Here is a 23,140-nt window from a genome sequence, read left to right as displayed (position 1 = left end):
GACCAAAAGTTACCTGTAGACGTAGCCTTCATTGATTTTAGCAAAGCTTTTGACACGGTTCCGCACAACCGGCTGTTATATAAGTTAAGAAATGTCGGGATTGGAGGCAATCTATTGATGTGGATAAAAGACTTCTTAGTTGGGCATCAACAAATAGTACGGGTGAACTCAAAGTTGTCTAGCTGGGAAACTGTGCTTAGTGGAGTGCCCCAGGGTACAGTTTTGAGGCCGATGCTATTCCTCTTATACGTAAATGACCTTCCTCATCTCCTATCATCACCGGTCTTGCTATATGCTGACGATGTCAAGATATGGAAAACGATACGATGTAAGGGTGACAGCTTAGAACTTCAAAATGACCTGAAGAAATTATCTGAATGGTCTCAAACCTGGCAGTTGCCGATAAATACTTCCAAGTGTGTCGTGATGCATAACGGTCATCAAGGTACAGGTACATACACGATGAATAACACTGGGCTACCTGTCGTCCAGACATATAATGACTTAGGAGTCATCGTTAGTCAAGACTTAAAGACCACTGCACACTGCAGTGCAATAGCCGCCAAAGGTCAATACGTAGGGCTTTTAGTCATGTCGACGCTAAGACGTTTTTGACTTTGTATACAGTGTTCGTACGTCCTAAACTTGAGTACTGCATACAAGCGGCCAGCCCCTGCGTAAAAAAAGCCAGTGAGCTTTTGGAAAAGGTTCAGAGAACGGCAACTAAGCTGGTTCCCGGAACAGTGAAGCTTCAGTATGAAGCTCGACTGGCCAAGCTGAACCTTTTCCCGTTGTCATATCGCAGAACTAGAGGCGACTTGATTACAGTTTTCAAATTACTTAGTGAAAAATTCGCACCTGATGTGCCCCTATTTTTCTTGTCTTCCAAAACAGATAATTTACGAGGACACTCCAAAATGTTCATAAGCCCAGAACAAATTACTTGTCAGATGACTAACGACTTTACCATCGGATCATCAACGAGTGGAATTCGTTACCTCAGCACGTGGTCGAGGCTCCATCCGTCGACTCTTTCAAAAGAAAGTTGGATCAACTGAGGGACCACCATTGCCAGGACTAACACAGGCCACCAGGCCTCCTGTCCTTCCCAAACTGAAACTGAAACTTTATATTTCGTCAAGTATTGTAATGACAATCGTTTGAATTATTTAAAATGAGGTTGCAAATCTTTGAGTTGAATCATCGATTTCTATTGTTTAAACTTACTACAAATGTAAATTATACTTTAGTTCCCTTTACGAAATGTTGATTGCGGATATGAAGTCGGTTTCATAGAAATGCTACGAAAATAGTTGACGCTAGATGCTTCACTGGCTCCTTATCTTCATATTTAACGTCTTCAAAAGTGAAGTAGCTGCGATAAATCCTTGGTTTGGTTGTCCGCAAGATGATATTTGGGATACAAGTGAGCAATTAGTTTTCAAAACTAGTTAAATGGCAGATTGCCCCGATGGATGGTTTAATTTTGAAGCTAACTGTTACTCGTTTTTTGTCCAAAATCCATTAAATTATCCGGCAGCAAGAAAAAATTGCGAGGTAAATTTGTAAGCATGCTCACCCTATCTTTTTTAGAAACATGGTGGATTATTGCTCCGTATCGACACATTAAAAGAACACCAGTTTGTAGCTGACAGGTTAAACGATATTGCCGTTAACCGATCGTAGGTTGCACTTGCTGATCTTTTTGAAAACGTAGTTTACGCTGGTACACTGCTGGTGTGATGCGCCCTGACTCCTTTGGCGAATTTATGTGGGAGGGTCATCCACTGAACTACCAGAGTGTTAGGTCGGAATTACTACATCTGTGGCTTGACATTATACCCAAACCTGCCGAACGTCCAACATTTCCGAGGGATCGTACACGTCTTGTTTATGGTACCGACAGAAATCGCTGGGGATGGTATCTGGATACGCCGAATGCACATAGGGGACATATTTGCCGCGCTCCCGTTGCAAATGCTAACCAACTTCTGCCTATCTCCAAGTCTCTTGCATACGGAAGTGATTTTCCGAACAGAATGGCTCGAGGTCCTTGTTTCATTGTTCATCCGAAAGATGTATTGTAAGATTCAAATGCTTTAGAGGAATTTGTTTTAGATATGTTCATCATATGAGTACTGAAAAGTATGCGGAGTTGCGTTGTGAAGCAAATGGTAACCCCCAACCGACCTATAAATGGTATTATGTTAGCACTGAAATGAGGACGAACAATACCGGTGATACCGTCACAATTTTGCATCGAACACTTATTGACGCAGCATCTGAACTTTCTGGTCGCATTTCTGTTAGTGCTGGATCGTTAGTTATTCACAATCCCGATACTTCAACTGACTCACAAATGTTTCAGTGCGAAGCTAAGAATATATATGGATCTATTCTCAGCCGAACTGCAAGGATTATATTTGGACAGCTTGAAACAGCACCTAAACAGCCGCGAAATGAGAGGATAGTAATGTCACATCAAAGTGAGACTTTGCCATGTGAACCTCCTGCCCATTCGCCTCCAGACAGTAAGTTAATTAACACAGCATAACATAGGTTCTTCAGTATGTATTAAACACAGCTAAGTGATAATTTAATCGTCACTTATATTTTTACTTCTTATACTGTAATGGAGAGGATTGAGTATCGATAAATTCTTCACCTACTCATGTATTTTCGTTACTAACAGTCATGATTATAGTACCGAATATTGAAATTTTTCTTAACCACGTGATTTAGTTGCACAGTAAAACATGTTCCTATCAGTTGAGTTGAAATACTTGACAGCAAAAACTATAAAATTATGACTTTGTAGAACCGGCCTTACTTTTCGGCGACAAACAATAATATAAATTAATTTTTACTCTATATATAAAGGATACATAGTCGTAAGTTAGTATATTGTATGCTATCTTGAGGGATTTACGGTTACTAACTATCGTATTATTACACTGTTGAATACTTCTTTGTCAGTTCAGCATCTCCTTTATTAAGTCCAAAATTATTTCAGTTTATCACTGCTTTATTGTTCAAACCATTATTAATTTTTCCACGGCTTTGACACATAATAACATCCTAAACTGTGGTTCATTTTTAATCTTGTACAAACTTCTAGGCTTGTGTAATTAAACTGTCAAATAAAATTATCACATGATTTACATTAACAGGTTTTTATCTAAACGGATTTTTATATCTTTAATGAAAAGCAGTGATCTGTATGAAAAATCAAAGTAAATGAGTAAAGGTTGATATAAATCCCAGGGGGTATCTTGAAACTACTCAGAACAGTAAAATATACGAAATAAATTCGAGTGATATTTTTACTGACGTTAATATTTAAGGTTTCTCTCACAACTTTCCGTCATAAAAGTGAGGCAAACTTCATAAGTTTTCTCAAACAAGTGACATTCTCAGCCATATATTAGTTGTTAATCATTGATATTAATTTATTTGAGTTAATATCTTTTTGGATTAATGCTTTGATCAACAAAAATACCGAAGATCTTGAAAAAGAATTAACTAACATGTTTGTTCCATTAACCTAAGAAAAGATTACTCCACGCTTTTTCGCGTCCTAGTTTCTTTGAATTCATTTTTCAATATAATGGAATAAAACTATACAATGTGATATTTATTAAATATCTGCGGAAATCTATACTAAAGTTTAGGGTGATTGCCTTCAAAAACAATATTAACGCTTAGAATTTAATTCTTTTTTTTGCTAAGGTTTACTTTATACCGTGTATATGAACAAAAATGGTGAACTGGAACCAGTTTTACCAGAATATCGAAGAAATTTATTTATTTCTCAGGCAAAAGGCCTCATTGGCTTTTCTGAGGTTACAGTGGTGGTAAGTAATAAATTTGTTATATGTATGGGTTGAGAGTACTTAAAAATAATTAAGACTGTTCCAAAGTTATGATTAACTGATAAGTTTGTTGCGTGGACCATAACTTGACGTCAAGTTAATTTTCTCTGTCACTTTGTTCAGAGTTTTATACTTCAGTCAAACAATTATCAAATATGTTGACTTTTTTAATACATGAATGATCTAAATAAATAAATAGAGCAGAGGACATAACTGCTGAGTGATGTAATATTATGGTTTTAACTGCATTATTTGAAATAATTTCTTTCGATAAGGTTAAATTCATATTTTTGGTATCCGAGGATAAAGTGCCTGTGTGGTAGCATTTTAGGTGTTTCAGAATCTCTGAAAGTGTTTGTTTTGTATAAATAACTAGTTGGTCATATTTTAATGTATTTGGGGGCATTTCCGAAGGATGAAATAGCTGAAGTCAAATGAAAGTAAAACAAACCTATTAGCGCTAATTGTTGATCGATAACCCCGATATTATTTTTAAAGCAAGGAACATTTTTGTAGACGGCAGCGATGTAATATTTTAATTCTTTTGGACCATTCTAGAATCTTAATGCTAAATCGCCTGTTATCTCGTTAGATCAGTTTTGTTGGCCAACTAGGGTCGGCCAAACCAAAAAGTGCCATCAATCCTTGGAGTCACTAACTTCTGGTCTGAGCCATGTTGGTATATGCAAACAACTTGGTTGAGGTCCGCGCGACTGTCGTAACCAATGGTTGGGGACTGAGTGACATGGTTCAGAATCGACCACAATGGCCTAGGTGAATACACTCTATGTCTGCCTTTAAACCGTGAGATTAAAATTACTTTATACCTTTGTTTCTATAAACTAATTCTTTCTTCCTGCATTATATCCCTATACACAATCCTTCTTTTATATATTACTACCATTGAAGTAACTACTTCTATAAATTTGGTGTTCGTCCTGTGCTAATGAGGCATGGGGACTTGGACCAATGCATATAAGTGCCTGGTCCTATATTGTAACTGACTGACCGACTGTTGGCCAATTACCAACTGCTTTAAATAATGATACTTAATGCAAATTATGTTACACAAATTACGTTTTCGATCATATTGCATGTACGTAAATTTAGTCTTAAACAAATGAAGTGTTAAAAAATCTGAACAATCAAACTCAAATAACACCTACAGAATGAGATTAAAATTATTTATTCCACCGGGTTTTTATTTGACACATGCTATCTGAGCAGACGGTTTATTTGTAGAAAGTAAATATGGTTTAATATCAAGTTTATGAGGCCCGAGATAGTCAAAAAACCTTCTGAAATTTAAGCTATTCAAGGTATTGATATCTACCGAGCCATTTTTATACACAAACAATACATAAAAGTGTAGTATATTTTGCTCTTAATCTTGATGCGTTCATCTGAAGTGGTTTTTATCTGACTTAATATTAAATTCACTGTGTTATATTTATACACTGAAAGTATGAAGATGATAAATTTTACTAATATATACGTGTCTATCTATTAACAGGACAGTGGGGTCTACGTTTGTATGATAACAATGCAGTTTGACGGCCATCGTATGTATGATTCACCGAAACTTCCAGATATGCCTTTCACTGTGCGCTATAGTAATGAGCCAAGACAAGATCCAAGGATATATGATGATTTTCCGGCTGTTTGGCCAACAAATCCCCAACGTGGTCAACTTGTTCGCCTGGAGTGCTTTGCTGCTGGTTACAGTCAACTAGACGGTCTTAAATACTCATGGCGTAGAGTAAGTTTCTATCAGTGATGCTCCGAGAATACCCAAAATATTGAGTTTTGTCTCTATCTTTTCTTCCTAGTAGTTTGCCATCAACCTATAAACTATAGTCTTCTCAACTGGTTATTACACCTTGGGATATGTAATATATTCTGGTGACTCCCATTTGCCGGTATTTACCAATTGCATTATATCCCTTCTAAATCTTATATTAGCCTTAGTTTATTTCCTGTCCTCGGTGTTACGAGAAAACTTATCAAACTGACGTGGCTACATAAGTGATTCTTTTTTGTAGAAACCACTTTCACGGTAAACGATAGTAAATACAAACCATAAAATATAACTATTTTAAGATATTGTGATAATTAGGAGTATTTGAATTATTGTACAAACTAAGGATCCCAGTAATAACGCAATTTAACCAAGAAGTATTAGAAGAACATGAACAAAAGTATTGTATTTAGAATTCGAAATCAAACAGTCAACAAGTACAAAGGGATCATTAGTTCATACAAACACCACAGGTATCGTTTATCTAGAAGGTTGCCCGATTGAGGTACTTGATACTTTATTTATTTACTTTCAAGCCTTAATAACTGTTAAAGTTTTCCAGGCGAAATACATTTCAAATTATATATTTCGCAATCTATTTCTTGTTATATGTCAGTAAATTCATTCCTTTTTTTGACCTAAATAGATTTATTCTTTTGACGTATTTTAAATATTCTACTAGTGAATATTCAAATTATTTGTTTAGTGTGATACATATATTTAGAGTTTATAATTATGATCTGGTGAAAGATTTATCATTTTTTCATACTTGTACGCAAATCTTTTTTCCATTCCGCTTATCCCATAGTGTTCTAGCAACCAATCTTTTCTTAACAACTCATACTTCTTTCATTCTGCGTCTACCGTAATTCTTAATTTCAATTTGTGTTAGTAATTTCCTTTTCCATCGATCACTTCAAATATTCTCTTTCGAAGTTTTTCATTTCTGAGGAAAACTTTGATTTACTATTTTTTTTACAAGGCACAAACTATCACCATACTTTTAAACATGCTAAAATCAGAACAATTAATACATTAGTGAATAATACTTTTTGAAATTAGATCGTCAAGCTTTACTCACCCAATATACAAAAAAATATTTATAGGCGTATATAAAGACGATTACGCTGACCAAGATGACTTATGAGTAATGAGAAACAATGTCATCCTGATTTATATGATGGAAAGTCTTTCAATAATTTAAAACAAAATTATTTTATTTAACTGTACTTAAATAGCTCTTAAATTCTTTTCACAAAAGAGTGGACAACATTATGTTGTTGATGTTTCGGTTTCGATAAGTGCTGATTTTATAAAATTAATTTACAGAGTACTTTTTCCAACCTATTATAGTGATTTTTTTACTTTCTTTTTTGTTCTGCTTCCATTATTTATATCCAGTTGGATGGTGCACCTCTTCGAACCGATAGTTTAAAAGATTATGATCGTGTAATTGAACTACCAAATGTACAACCTGAAGACCAAGGCGAATATGAATGTAATGTAAGTTGTAAGACTTTCTTATAATTGACCAAACAGAATTAATTGCATTTTAATCCCTGTTAATTCTGCTTTCGGTTTTCATCTATATTTCCTTCTTGTTGAGTTCCTTTTATAAACTACATTATATTACTCACTAATATAGAGTAGTTAATTAATTTTCAATCACTTTTGTATATATAGAAAGTGATATTTCATTGCTGTATGGTCGTGTGGTATTTTCAAGTATTTACATAAACTTGCTATATCCAGCCTATTTTTTACGATATCTTTATCTTCTCATCATTTTTAAAAGTTACGTCAATCTCTTATAGACTCACCCAATTTCAATTTTTTTGTAACAGTAAACGTAACTGGTTTTCCTATTTCGGTTGTGAGTTGCCGTTTACGACACAGCTATTGACTGTTGTGTAGTTTATCATGTTTTCGTAAATAAATCTCATAGAAATGTTGGAGGAGGCATTTTTTTCTTTGAAATGTACATTGACACGACTAATGTCTTAGACACCGCACTTATTAGGGTTCACAAATTCTATGTTGTCATTCTGAGAATTTCTCACGTCACGTGTTTGTTTGTCCTGAAGCTTCGATTAGTCTTAACAATACCAGTGAATTTTTTCATAGGTTATAAACCATCTATATATGTATTTTTCTAAACTATAATATATATGATAAATTTTCAGAGTTTTATTTGTTTCAGTTTTCTAATGTGATATCAGCGAGACTCTAATTTAGGGACGAACCTTGAGCGAATCTTAAATGACCTTGACAATTATTAGCTAATCAGAAGACAGTTAGTATAAAGTAAAAATATATTATAAGAAAGTAATGAATCACAGTGGATAGTCTTCTTTTACATGATTTAAAAACTTGTTAAGGTTTGATAAAGGTTCAGAAGTCCTGAAATCATAATGCATACGGTATAGAAACTCGTCCATATGGCTCCATAACAGTCGTCCTCTAGGGCCGTGGTATGGTCTTAAAAATTCCTTCAGTCTGGACCATATAGCTTCAATATTATTAGTATGGACGCCGGTTGTAGGGTCGACGAAATGGCGCTTGTGCACTACTACATGATGCACATATCCAAGTCTATGTAGGCACTTATAAGCTCGCCAATCATCCGTATATACCGTTGTGCCCGGCTGCACGTATTCCTGTATAATTGGTATTATTGTGTTTGCTTGCCGGTTTCTGACCCTCTGAAAATGTCCCTTTTGCGTTGATCGGTCATAAATTCCAAGTACCTGTCAAGTATATTTACGGAAACGCTACTTACCCATTCTTCCTTGATACTACATCCCCTATTGTATTTTCGCTTTCTTACTACCGTTTCATCTATCTCCACAATGCATCGTACTCCTCCGAATGTTTGGCGTAGACCTGTCATTTTACTTGCACATATGTCACGGCAGTACTCATACCACTAGACTGCTGAAGTTTCAGTAACATCTGCAAACGCCGCAGCCAGTGTTACTGGTGTCTTTATTACCCAATTTGCCAATATTATCATGATCTGCCTTAGTGTCAGTCGCGATCGAGCGAAGAAAGTCCCCGTTCGAGCAGACGTTTTCCTCTAACATGAAGAACAACGAAACATAATCTCACCACGGTGGTCTGCACACTTTGCTGCAGTCATTTGATAACCGCAGTCGCACGTACAAGAACTTCTTAACAGTCCCATCTGTTGTAGCCTCTCAATAATCACCTCTTCTCTAAAATCCGCTGTAAACCGATCGTATGTTACCATCACGTGTTGAACTTGGCTCCGTGACCTTGAAATTGCTCAAACACTTCTGATTGGCTCGTCCTTAAATTACAGTCCCGCCGTGATATCTTATTTGGTATAATAGTGATTTATTTCAGTGTGATGCTATTTCGAGATACGATATTTTTGTATGAAATTAACGCAAACTACGCTCGGCATGATAAACAGCATGTCGATTTGTTACAATTTTTGGGTACTTTTATATATGAGATCCTATTCTAATTACTAATCAAAACGAGTGTCCAATCTATATATATTGAGTCTATTTCCGACTAAGGTTGTCATGTTTTGGTTTTTAATAAATCTTTACTTGTACCAGTCTTGATGTTCTTACTTCACGTCATAGGAATTGCAGTGATTCCTTGTTCTTTCAAGTATAAGAATAAGTAACGCAGGTACTTCTTTGTCATTTGATATTCTAGGGTATTCAAATGTATTTAAATAGTTACAAAGAACTGGTGTGATTTAAGTAAATTACTTTCGTTTTAGAACTAACTTTTAATAACAGTTTTATAAATATTTAATACTTCATTTTTTTTTGTAAATTAGGTTGAAGATTCACTTGGAAAGATGGCTAGACCTAAAACTTTAAATCTGAAAATCACCGCTAAACCATATTTTACAACACCTTTACAAAATACTGTTGTTGATATAAATTCTGATGTGTTTTTAACATGTGAAGCATCTGGTATTCCAAATCCTACACATGAATGGTATAGAAATGATATAACAGTGAATCAATTAATTGCTACTGGTAAACTCAATCCAAATCAATATAGTATAATACATGATGGTCCAACACGTTCAACTTTACGCATTCAAAAAGTAATTTATTTATAATTTTAAAGAAAAAAAATTTAAATCCAGCAAATATATTTGATTTTGTTGTTGTTTTGTATTTATGTAGTGAAGAAAATAATCACTAATGGTCTATAATGACAAGATAACTATACAATACTTAACTTCTTTGTATAAAATAAATGATTTCTGTTATTTTATGATATAACAAATGTTATCATAGCGAGAAATTTTATGAACTCTTAGCTTATGCTATTGATCATTTGACCTGATATGATTTTGTGATCGAATGGATAGTTACTCGTAAATCTAGATTATCAATGCAAAAAAATTTCAAGGGATAGGTGTTAAAAAACATATAGAATAACTCATTGGTAAAATAATTCATTTTCTATATGAAAATGATAAGCTTATTTGTAATTGAAATTACTTTAAAATGAAAATGATTAAAAGATTTTTATTTTGTAGGTCGTTCATTAATTCATGAAATTAAGACCTGATAATTAGACTAACTTATTGTTTTCAATAACAATAAAACAAAGTTTCAAATTTTACTGGATAAGAAATCTAAAATATAATGAATACCAATGAAATAAATTAATAACTACATCATTCTCATACTACTTTTTCACTTAGACTTTCTAGTTAAATAGTTATGTCAAGTTTTAGAACTATCCTGAAATATTATTCCTCATGAAATAATATTATTCACTGAGCATAAGATCTGAAACTCGTAACTTTGATTTTAAAGTTGTTGCGGCGAGGCTCTAATTTATGGACGAGCCAATCAGAAGCGTTTTAGAGATTTCAAGGTTACGGCGCCAACTTCAGTACTTAATTCTAACGTACGATGGGTTCACAACGAATTTTGTACAAAACGTGATAATTGAGCGGCTATAACAAACAAAATGACCAGACTATAATTTGTGAACCAAGCAATGTGGCATAATCTCGGGTTTTATTGAGAAAGCCTTTTATCCTTTTGGTTAAATAAACTCCTGGCATTATAGTTGATGTCACTTCGTGATGAAAACCACATATATAATTCCTAACTAAGGCAAATTATGACAACTATCGCGAACTGGATAATAAAAGTACCAGTAACACTGGCTGCAGCCAGGTACTGCAATATATACAGATGTTTGGAGAGCGTACAGACTCCGACATAGGCTTGGTTATGTGCATCGTGTCGTTATCCACAAGTAGCATTTTGTGTACTCAACAGCAGAAGTACACATAAACAATACTGAAACTATGTAGTCGAGGCTGAAAGAGTTTTTGGGACTTTATCATGGCTCCAGAAGTGGACTATTCTGTAGCCGTATGGATGATTTCCTCTACTGCATGCTTTACGATTTTACAACCTCGGAACCTCTTTCTAACCTTGACAAGTTTTTGAACCACGTATCCATTTTATTTCCTTGGTTTTGTATAATATATTTTTACTCTACACTGACTGTTTACTGATTGGCTAATATTTCTCTAGGTCACTTAAGATTCGTTCAAAGGTCTTCCATAAATTAGTCTCGCCGTTGTTGCTATTAATAGATGAAGAGTTGTAAATATGAGCAAAATAATTGTCCACTTGTCCCTAGATTTTAATGATCATTTGATTGATATCAGATTGTAATGAGGATTGCTTCCAAATTTATTTCCTTAGTTTTGATAAATTCATATTTTGTTTTCAAAGTATTATTTGGATGATCCGTGATTCGTTTTACATCAATCAGTACACTGAATGAAAATGAGAATAATTTTTATAATGTGTGTTATATCATTAAACATCATTTTGGCATTAAAATACTAGATAAGAATTCTAATGAAAAGTATTATTAGCCTCCAATTATACATATCAGTCACTAAAGTTTTGGATTATACTTTGTGATTGTAAATCTTTGAAATGATTATCAGCCAAAGTATTTTAGACTTATATTTTTTGACTGCTCATTTATACTCTGGGTCTATATACTTCTGGGTTTCAACCAAGTATTTTCAAATTATCATAATATGTATTAGTATATATTTGATTAATATTAGTTGTAGTTGCGAAATAACGTTTGATGTAGTGGAAAGTACTCGATATGATCCCCAGACTAAGAAAAAGTGGTAAGCTTATTACGGCAAAATAAATATTGGTTAAATTATATGTTTATTGTCATGAGCTCATATCCGATAGGGTACCATGGAAATTCAAGAAACATTAGTCAATTGTTCCCCCCTGATTTGTAACGTCTTAGTAACTTCCAGTTTCAAGGAGATGGTAATGTATTTAGATGAAGTTTTGGAATATATTGTCCAGATTCCCAACTTCACCCTATTGTTGATATTGGGCGACAATAACCTAGTGTCATCGATAAAGAATCTCCAACTCCGTATATGGCTAAATCTACAAATCATGATTTTCCATCAGAACTTGAGAAAGTTCATTGTTATTCTGGCCCGTTGCAATTATTATCTTCAAATCTTCCGACTACATATTATTCAAATTAACGTATAATATAATAATAAACTCGCTAAAACCTATTAAATTAGCGCAACGAAAAATATGAACCTAAATAATTGTTGCTCATATGTAATATAACTAAACGACAGCATAAATGCTAAATTATTACTAAGAATCTGGTCTAATTCTGTTTCTTCTTATCATTAATATGTAAAAAGAAGTGTGATACGCTTAACTTCCGTGTGACAAAACTGACCTTGAAACATCTGATTGCTAGTAAAGCAATTATACTAGTTAAAGACCAAAATGTACACCAAATAATGGAACATTGCACAGTTCGAATGTATGTCAAAATTTCCATTGGCGTTTTATTATCTGTGGAAAAAATTATAATCAAAGATTGCAAACAGTAACCAACAGAAGTTTTTAGCTTTTGAGTCGTTAATAATTTATTTTCGTGTCTTAGTGAATATGATAAAAATTTCTTTCTTTGCTCAGGATATACAAAACATTTTGTTTAGATGAATCTATGAATAGAGACCTTAAACTACCTGCTTTCTAGACAAATATTTCAACCATGTCGGCAACAAATCATTGAATAATGATTAGAGAAGACCAAACATAGTAGTCGTACTGATAGCTGTAATGGTTTGGGAAATCTAAAAAAATACAAAAAGTAATTATTACTTGATTAAAGCAATCTTATCGCAACGTTTTTTAAAAATGTATTCATACAACATAAACACAGCATTGAAAACTAAGTTTCTTATGACATTCTCTTTTACTCCACTATTTCAGGTTAAACTTTCAGATTCTGGTATGTTTACTTGTTTAGCATGGAATAGTTTGGGTAGTGAAGCTTCATCTGCTGAAGTGCGTGTATTAGAATTAGCACCAACATTTCGTAAACATCCTGTTATGCCTAATGAAGGTATGGTTGGAAGCACTGCAGTCATGGAATGTCAACCTGAAGGAGCTCCTGCAATGACTGTAGAATGGCTTCATGATGGAACTGTTCTAACTACTAGTGACAGTTGGTTAGATCCGGAAACGGCAACTGCAAATGTAGGTTTTGACCAGTCTCTATATATTTCCAAAAATTCTATTTTCCTTACTTATAATATAGCAAATCTAAAACCTGAAACACATACAAAAGTGTTGCTATATTTCAGTTGTGGTACTTTTGATCATTGCATTTAAATGACATCCATATTTTAATAAGTATTACTGAAGTGAATATTTCAAAATTAAAATCATTGGTGTATAGATGTTGATGGCTATTTGTTTTATACCGAATAAAATCAGTACTGACAACAACATCCTATACTGATTAAGAAAACGTTTAATTAACTTACATTAATGACTCAGAATAGGAAATTAGTTCAAATACTTTTAAATTTCCTCAATGGGTAAGTTAGTAAAACTCTGATCGAACTTTTATGCTGACCAAATTTCTTCTCAATATGTTAACATTTTGATGTTGAATTTCATTATTTTCACAACACAGTTCACTGTATTTAAGATTCATTGATGATGATGAACTGGTAGAAAACATTAAATCTACACTTTCATCTCGTTTGAATTTACTCTTCCTTAAATCACTCAAATATGTCAGTAGTTATAAGATATTGCATAATATGTAAAAGATACTTGTGACATTTTGGTTATACTAAAAGTATGCTAAAGGTTAACAATTTTTCGCTAATTTTTCTATTTTGAAAATTTTCTTCGTGGAAAGTATTTGGTAAAATGTTTAGCTTTTAGTCTTTATCTATCATTTAAATGATTGTATATGAGTACATATACCTTCTGCTTCTTATATGCACCTAAAATAAGACAATCTTAATAACTGTTGTAAACAATACTGAAGTCGTACTACTTGGGATCTTCAATCTTAGTTCTGTTGTTTGACCCACTTGCTGTTATTCACTAGAAAAATATCTGTAAAAGGTGAGACTATAATTTATGGACGACCTTTGAGTGACGCTAAAGTGACCTCGAGAATGTCCACCTACTAACAAGGACTAAATAAGGGTTAGTTATAAACCAGTGTTAAGAATTAGAATATTGATTTACAGTTGATGGTTAGGGTTAGGAATTATATTTAGGGTTTTCATTACGAACTGGCATCAGCTATAGTGCCAAAACGCTATTTAACCAAATGTATGAATGAATTTTGTTCCAAAATCCATGATCTGTTGTATTATATCTGATTGGTTCGTTCATAAATTATGGTGTCGCCAAAATAAAAACCATAGTTTACTATGAAAATCCTAAATAATAAATAACTTTAAAACTTTAGCACAGAATGAAAAGAATGCTTAAGTTTGTGTACCGAGTACATTAATTTCTATCTATTTAGTTGTAATTTAGAAGTTTGTGTTATAAACTGACTACAAAACAAATTATCAAAAGGATTTTGAATAAAAGATAATTAATTTGCTTTACTAGTGGAATGAAGTTAGGAAATGCCAGCTGCAAACTTTAAGTCTTTTATTTTTGGAAATTATTGTCAGTGACAAGATGTTCAGAGCTTCTATATTCAACTGCATAAACGTTTCAATACTGTGTACGTACTAAAAGGCTTTTAATTCAAAATGAATAGTTGTTCATTTCTTTAGAATGATATTGTTTTATAAAAATGAAACTTAATTCAAAGTAATTACTTAAAAAAATAATCGCTTGGTTGAAGTTAACGAGTATATTCTTTTGAAGATAATTTGTGTCACAGATTGAATTTAGTTGGACAATCATTAAAAAAGTGGTAGGGGTGGGATAGCTACTTCTTCATAGTGTGAATCAATAACTTTGCCAGGAATCAAAATCAAGGCTCTAAACTTCTTAACTGAGATGCAGTGGACTATCTTTCTAACTCTAGTCAATTCGTAATATTTAACATACACAATCTATTGCGCAATACTACATTATACATAACACTAATTCAAATATTCATTCATTTTTTTGGTTTTCTCATAGTGTGCAAGTAAATACTGCCAACTTCCTAGTAAAAATTTATTAATCGTTAATCTTGTGGAGTCAGATGCTGGACAATACACTTGTATCGCAAAAAATACATTAGGTCAAGCAGAATCAAGTGCCTTATTAACAATAATTCCACAATTAAAAATGAGCTTAACACCGATTTCACGTGTTGTCTATCGAAATTCCACTGTACTTCTCCCTTGTCGTGTTCAAAGTTCATCATATTTAGATGTGAATTATGCTTGGCATTTTGAGGTATGTATAGTAAAGAACGTAGATTTTTGAATAGATTTTTATTGAAATGTTTCATAAACGTGATCTGGTTATAATTTACACTCAATTTACTCAAAATGTGCTCATAGAAGTTCATAGATTACATCACATTTTTTGTTGATAGGTTGATGAAAAAAGTTTGATGAATAACTTTTACACGTAAATCCCGACCGTTGTTGCTACCTTGACGTGACCCTAAAAATGCACACCTCGCCTTATCCCACGGATATCCGTCTCCGGCGGTAAGGTCTGAACAAGTACGGAGCTAACACAAAAATTACCCATAAAAAGGTCGTGTGTGGCCGACCTCAAGCAGTTGTCCCTTGGGCACTGCGGTCACGCTCCCAGGTCACTAAGACCACCTCTAATCCAATTTCCTTTCCAGGCACCTCCACAAGAACCCCTACACGGTATGGGCAACCGGGAGGTGATAACCACCCTCATACCTCTAACAGCACTCAAGACCACTGTATTCATAATCAACCTGTCTTCACTTCCTATTACTCCTCCTACATCGACTTTCACCTCTAAACTTCCTTTTTCGGCTTCCCCCTCAAGTGTCACCATAGCCAACGATTCTAGTGCTCAAAACACTGTCCCAGGTCTACTGAAACCTCTCTGCAAACTACACATTGGAGCCTTCAATGTACACACCCTATGTCAAATAGGTCAACAGGCTTCCTTGGCTAGAACCCTAGAATCTCGTACCATTGATGTATGCTGTGTCTCTGAAACACGCATACAGGATCCCAGTGTGGTCATTCACTTGACCTCACCTCGGCAACACGGAGAGCCAACGAGATATACCCTCCGTGTATCTGGTGACGCGATGGCCAGCTCTCGTGGACTGGCAGGAGTAGGGATAGCACTAAGCATGAGGGCGGAACAAGCACTGTTAGAGTGGATCCCCGTTAACAGTCGCCTATGTGCTGTTCGGCTAAACGGCTCCGTAAGAACTCGGAAGGATAGGGACACACGTCGTTGCCTTTTTGTCGTTTCTGCCTACGCTCCCACTGACTGCAGCTCAGATGAAGTGAGAGATGAATTTTACAGAAAGCTAAACGTTCAGACGTAGTACTCGTAGCAGGTGACTTTAATGCTCAGATAGGTAGTTTAAACCAAACAGAAAGGCATTTAGGTGAGTATTTCAGTATTTCGGCACAACGCACAGATAATGGTGATCGTCTGCTGCAACTGTGCTCAGACAATCGTTTATTTTTAGCAAACACAAATTTTAAGCATAAGGAGAGACATCGTCTAACATGGCGACCCCCTACACCAAACCAACGATGGACTCAAATAGACCATATTGCCATCAGTCATCGTTGGTGAGGGTCGGTAGAAGATTGTCGCTCATTCTGGTGTACCTGCTTGGGCTCCGACCATGCTCTAATACGGGCACGCATCTGCTTGCGCCTTACTGGACGCAAAAACGCCACAGTAAAAAGACCCATTAGAACTGAGTTAAGTAGCGAGGAGACCGAAAGTAGGTTCCAGGAACAACTGAGGTCACACTTAGGTAGTTCTGAAAACGAGGTTGACCCAGATGTCGCTTGGAAATCTATACAAACAGCTGTGGAAACAGCAGTGACATTTATCACTGATTTGAACCACAGGGTTACAAAGAACCAATGGATTTCCTCAAGGTCTATTGCACTGATGGATTCTCGTAAACTCATCCCATCAGGCTATGAACACGATGGAGAGCGTAAACAAATCAGATCTAGGTTAGCAAGTCTAAGGAACGACCGTGAGCAGTGGTGGGCAATGAAAGCAAAAGAGATGGAAAAGGCGGCGGCTATAGGGAACACAAGACAGCTCTACAGCCTAATAAAAGAAACTGGAATTAATAAGTCAAGTGTAAGCCAGACTACTTCGGAAAAAGACGACATTCATTTGCTCCTAGTCCAGACGTTTAGAACGATGGTTGGAACACTTTAAAGAAAAGTTCAGCTGGCCTTCAGCTACTCTACAATGAAATGTATTAGTTGTAATATGAATTGATGGGTGACTAACTATTTGTGAATCCTAACAGTTTAAACTTATATCTGTATAGATATCTTTGATTCCTGATATGTGGTGTTGATCAAACAACGGTATGAATTGAATAAAGCAAAAATGATCAACCATATCATTGCCTCAAATTTTTCTATGCTTCACTGAAATACAGGTAAACCTACTGAGTTCAGAAATTATTATGGGAACATAAAGGATCTATAAATTTCATAAAATTTCAGTAGAACCTCAATTTCGTTACCGTCACTAATCTAACAAAAATTAACGAACTGTTCAGTTGAATAATTTCGTTTAAGTAACTACATAGATTAAGAGTGTATGACAAAATATATTTATTGAATTCATAAACGAAATTATGCTCTTTGGTTAGTGTTATTATTAAAAAAAAAGTAATTTGTTAACATCAAGGTAGCTTAAATCTCTTATCACGTAACTGATTAAGAGTCAGGGATATAAATAAATACATCAGTATACCGCTATTTACTTAAGTTATTAATGTTCCAGCCTTATTTTTGCATTCAGCTTACTTTTTACGCAAATTTGTATCTACTATATGTGTAATCAAAGGTGTAAAAAGTATTTTAAATTATATCAAGTAAGCAACAAAATATTTAACTACATTCTGAGCCTAAACTTAGAATAAAAACGTTTCATTTCAATCATCCTAAGGTGTTTATTAGTTACGTTACTTTGATTTTTACTGAAATAAATATATTGTATGTGAAAAATGATATTATTCAGTAAACAAGCACGATTTCATATACTCTTATTTGAGCTCATGCTTTACATAAGACCTAGTAATACTGTACTGATGACAAAACAAAAGTAGCTGGAGCAGATTTTAAACTAATTCAGTCAAAATTGGATGTTATAACCACTGAACCGACTCTCGCAAAAAAGTAAGTGTTATTTAATGTAAATTAACTATGAAACACATGGTACATATATCCTTTTGGTCTCCCAAGTTGTCCGGATATATATCAGTTTAAAGGTACAAAACTAGCTCCACATACTTCAGCTCAGTCATTTAACTAATATTTTTAACTTTCACTGAAGATCCATACATGTTTTAAGTCTGATAAATTAGCTAAAATTTATTCGAACTTTAACTTAGCAAACTTATAGATCTTGTAAATTATTTGCATATATAAAGAAAATTATGTAAGGTCGGAATACGTTGTTATGTGCGTTCTCATAGTTGTTTTTTTATTTATTAGATCGTTAAGGAACAGTTGATGACTTTAAAATGCTAAAAACTAACTTTTTTCATATTAAATTCCACTTATTTCATCTCTGCTTTTTTTTCCAAAAATGTTTATTTACTAGGGCGTAAATCTTAAATTTGACCGATTAGATTTAGATGCTAGACGATATGAACTTGCTCAACTTTACAGACCCTATGGAAATTATTTTGGAACATTGAAAATAGTTAATGTTCAATTTGAAAATTCTGGAAATTATACATGTTCAGCAGAAACTCCATTGAATTCACAATCATCTAGTGGTGTTATTCGAATAGCAGGACCTCCTGGACCATGTGGCGGTATGGAATTAGTGTATAACATAGTTTTATTATATAGTTTTTTTTCAAAATTTAATGTAAAGTTCACTGAATTTTCTTTTATTATTTAAAAATAATGTAATTTGCTAAATTTTCATTAAAAAAACTATAACATGTATGCAATTGCGATACATTTGCTTAAACTTATCGTAAATCCCTCTATAATACGTATATACTTAAAGCTAGACCACCATGGAAAACCTGGAAGCACTGGACGGCCGTTTCGTCCTAGTATGGGACTGGAAGAGCCCCATGACTTCAACCAGTGAAATTTCTAAAAATCTCCACAAAACCTATTCTCATAGTATATACTTAAAGTTGATTCACTGAAACCTAAAGTTAATGTAACTAATGTGTTAAAGAGCATTCACCATAATGATGTTTTGCTTGATTCAATAGTTTATTTACTATAAAAATAACTAGTAGTTTCTTGTTTAATTGTACATTAATTTATTCATTATTACATTATATCTATGAGAGTATGTCAGTAATGTTTTTTTGGATCCATAACAGAAGTATCCATCTTTTAAATCCTACTTAATATCATGCAAGTTTTCTTTTATAGTTCATATATGATCCAAATAAATTTATTTTCAATTCAATATTTTCCACATTACATAAGATTAACTAAATTATACTAAATATCGTCTCAATTATAAAAAATGTATTCAAGTTTATTAATACAATTAAGATTGATATAATTATCAGTAATTGATTTATCAATTAATTAGTTTGAACAAATTTTTTTCCAGAAAATTCCCTATTATGTGCACTTGGCATTGTTTGGCTTGTGTCTTCCCATTGAGGTTCAAGACTACAATTGATGAGTCTGTTATTGGCATATGTGCGTACTGTGCGTATGCCTCGATATTACCTTAATTCACAAGCTTTTTTAAGCAATGATGGATAGTGGCACAAGCAAGTGGCTATCAGGGCTCAGTAGCTGAGTGGATAACGCGATGGCGTTTGAAGTGAATGGTACTGGGTTCGAGTCCCGGAGTGAACATGAACTCTGAGATGCAGGTACATCCAGCTGACGAGTCCCAAATAAGACAAAACGCGCCTCCTGGATTCCACTGCTAGCCACTGTCCATCATTTCTCTATTACGTGTTTTTTTCTTTTTCGAAAATCCTACTTTCATGTTTATCTAGTTGATCCCAATCACATGCACAAATATAAACAAAAAGTGGCGAGACTTTAATTTATGAATTACCTTTGAGCGACGCTAAACTGACCTTGAGGGTATCCACTTAATAATCAGGACCAAATGAGGGTTATAAACCTGTATGAGGAATTAGAAGCTACAGTTGATGAATAAGGTTAGCAATTAGATTTCTCGTTTTCATCACGACCTAACATCAACTGTAATACCAAAACTCTATTTATCCAAATGGACAAATAAATTTCGCACCAAAATCTGAGATCTGTTATTTTATACGTGATTGGTTCGTCCATAAATTATAGTCTCATCACAAAAATTGTTAATTATTGCACAACATCATTATCATTATCTATCGGGTAAACTGTACATACAATTTCATTATTCAGAAAACATTTAATATCCAATTTAGCATTATTGTTATAAATAAACAAAGACTGATATGTTTCAACAAAAAGAAGAAAGTAAAGATGATAAATGAAGATTTATAGTTATGAACTATATCATAATATCTAAATTATATAGATAGTTTAATTATCTACTCAATAGTCAAATTTGAATACATTGAAATGGATAACACTTGACAGTAATTAATTATTCATCGAATGTATTAATATAATTTACGGCATCAGTAGACTTAACTATTTTAGCTAACAAATAACTAAATTATTGAATCAAATATTTGCTTCTTCCAAACAAAGATAATTTCTAATATGATCATCATAACAACTGGATAAACAACTGAAAATTAAGGAATATTGAGAAACAGTCTTGTCATAATCTTAATTAACAAATTCACAATGATCAGTATCTTATAACCCTTGCGTTTGTTTGAGTTTTGAATCACTTAATTCTCATGATACACAAAACACGTTCAGATATCTTCAATAAATAATCCAAAATTACATTTAAAGTAGACAGGGAAATCTTTTTAATAGTCATATAACTACATAATTCATTATTTATTATAGTTATATTTTAGAACACTCAGTTCCTAAGATCAACAGACATGATGAAGTGAGAAAACAATGTCTATCAAGATTATGAGATAAATAACAACAATAAATTCTAAACAATTTACGAGTTAACATGTATTCATTTAACAAATATGAGGCCAAACGAGAAAACTAAAAATACAGAAAAACAATGAAGGATAATAAGGAAAAACACAAAATCGGAAGACAGATTTCACTTACTTTAAACTTATGCTGAGTAATATCGAGTTTCGAATTATTATGCGACATGGTATGACTAATGATTTTTATTAATTGTCCTTGTTTTTATTGTCCCCGAGTTCGTTAGTTTAGCATTGTGGTTTTTTTATTGAGATCATGAATCGATTGGTGTTAGACCAACGTTGGAAACCTGGAAGCACTGGACGGCTGTTTCGTTCTTATTGCAGGACTCCTCAGTAGTGCGCATCCACGATCCCTCCCGCGGGATTCGAACCCAGGTCCTTCAGTCTCGCGCGCGAACGCCTAACCTACTTGACCACTCGGTCGGCATCCATTGGTGTTAATGTCTAACATCAACCAATCCACGAAATTGCGCGACCATCTTCCATTGTACTGAGGTAGATACCTGTCTCTACCCGACACGGATTAGCTCCACTGGTTACGGCTTCTCACTAGAACTCTGAGAATTCCCTCACGAAGCTAGTCATTAGTAATTCTTATTGAATTTCATATGTAATTCAACAGTTCAAGGTGTATTACAATATCGCATCACGAAGTTATGACAAAGTACGTCTTCATATCATACTACCTAAATAAAAAAATTCATTAGCTAGATTAAAGAATATGATGTTATATAGTTTATTGATTAAAGACAATTAATTCTTCTTGAAAACGATTTAGTAGTTTCTATTAAAAAAAGTTTAACATGATTTTCTTATCGTTATACTATATACATGTATATTTATTGTGGGAAAACCTGTTCATGTTTTATTTATATGAATTATTTTAGGTGTTGTAGTTGATCCTCATGTTGGAGTGGATCGAGTAAACGTTAGTTGGGCTGTTGGTACATCACATTTATTTCAAATATTATATTTTCAAATTGAAGCTAATGCGATGTATGATCCACCTAATCAATGGACGATTATGGCTTCTAATGTTAGTATATCTAGTACAAAACTGCTTAAGCCATCAGGTAAATTCAAGCATACATATTTATGTTTTTTGAATGGTTGTGGGTAGCTATTAGGAAACTCTAGACATAGTTTTTTTGGTAGTTGTGATTCATCAGGAAGGGATACTTGCGGTCTTGAGTAAACTTATACTCCCAGTTGAACCATCATCATAATCTGGGGACTTAACAGCTGAAATATTCGGGCTGCTACCCACCTTCCGTACGACTGATTGATCAATGACCAATGTTATCTTTTTCTAGTTCCTTAGTATTGATTAAATTTTATCGATACATGAACAAATACCATGTAAAATAAAGTTTACAGAAAATACAAATATACAAGTTATAATTCATTATGTTCCTTTTCAGTTATGTATTCAAAACTAAATAAATCCTAGTTATTTCGTACAGTTTTTTCGAAAACACTACTAGCATACTAGAAGATTAGTAAATGGATTATTCAGTAGAGTGCGGTAAATTATTCATTAAAACAAATACATTAAAAATGCAATTTTCGATAGAGTTTTGAAATACACAAGATAATAATTTTGATTACGTTACATTTTTCGAAGATTAAAACAATTCTACTGAACATTGAAATTCACTTAGAAAAAAGGGTTATTTCTTTTCACGGTACTTTCATTTTTTGAATAATCTAATACTTTCTGATGAGTAATATCCATTTGTTAATCTGCTAGTGTGTTTAAACTTAATTGAGAAACTTTAAATTAATTGAGTGTTTTGATAAAATATAGTCCGGAAATGTATGCAATGAAATAAAACAAGGAATTTATTATATCGTTAGTGATTATCATAGAGCTTTGCAGAAATTTTAATTC

General features: G+C 33.6%; 1 protein-coding gene across 1 annotated transcript in view; it reads left to right on the top strand.

The window, feature by feature from the left end:
• The first annotated feature begins 1,248 nt into the window (after positions 1 to 1,248).
• CNTN5_4 (Contactin-5) overlaps positions 1,249 to 23,140 on the top strand; it is a 29,449-nt gene continuing 7,557 nt past the window's right edge. Inside the window, exons 1-13 of the mRNA XM_051211801.1 lie at positions 1,249 to 1,426; positions 1,463 to 1,557; positions 1,594 to 1,682; positions 1,718 to 2,083; positions 2,119 to 2,531; positions 3,730 to 3,854; positions 5,386 to 5,631; positions 7,072 to 7,173; positions 9,488 to 9,763; positions 12,978 to 13,244; positions 15,156 to 15,416; positions 18,777 to 18,993; positions 22,137 to 22,322. Coding sequence (XP_051071901.1) covers positions 1,324 to 1,426; positions 1,463 to 1,557; positions 1,594 to 1,682; positions 1,718 to 2,083; positions 2,119 to 2,531; positions 3,730 to 3,854; positions 5,386 to 5,631; positions 7,072 to 7,173; positions 9,488 to 9,763; positions 12,978 to 13,244; positions 15,156 to 15,416; positions 18,777 to 18,993; positions 22,137 to 22,322 — 2,746 coding nt within the window. The 5' untranslated portion in view covers positions 1,249 to 1,323. The remainder of the gene's footprint in view (positions 1,427 to 1,462; positions 1,558 to 1,593; positions 1,683 to 1,717; positions 2,084 to 2,118; positions 2,532 to 3,729; positions 3,855 to 5,385; positions 5,632 to 7,071; positions 7,174 to 9,487; positions 9,764 to 12,977; positions 13,245 to 15,155; positions 15,417 to 18,776; positions 18,994 to 22,136; positions 22,323 to 23,140) is intronic.

This window comes from Schistosoma haematobium, chromosome ZW (assembly GCF_000699445.3).
Source record: "Schistosoma haematobium chromosome ZW, whole genome shotgun sequence".
Lineage (NCBI taxonomy): Eukaryota > Metazoa > Platyhelminthes > Trematoda > Strigeidida > Schistosomatidae > Schistosoma > Schistosoma haematobium.
The sequence above is the reverse complement of the archived record's forward strand: the minus strand, read 5'-3'. Positions and strand labels throughout refer to the sequence as shown.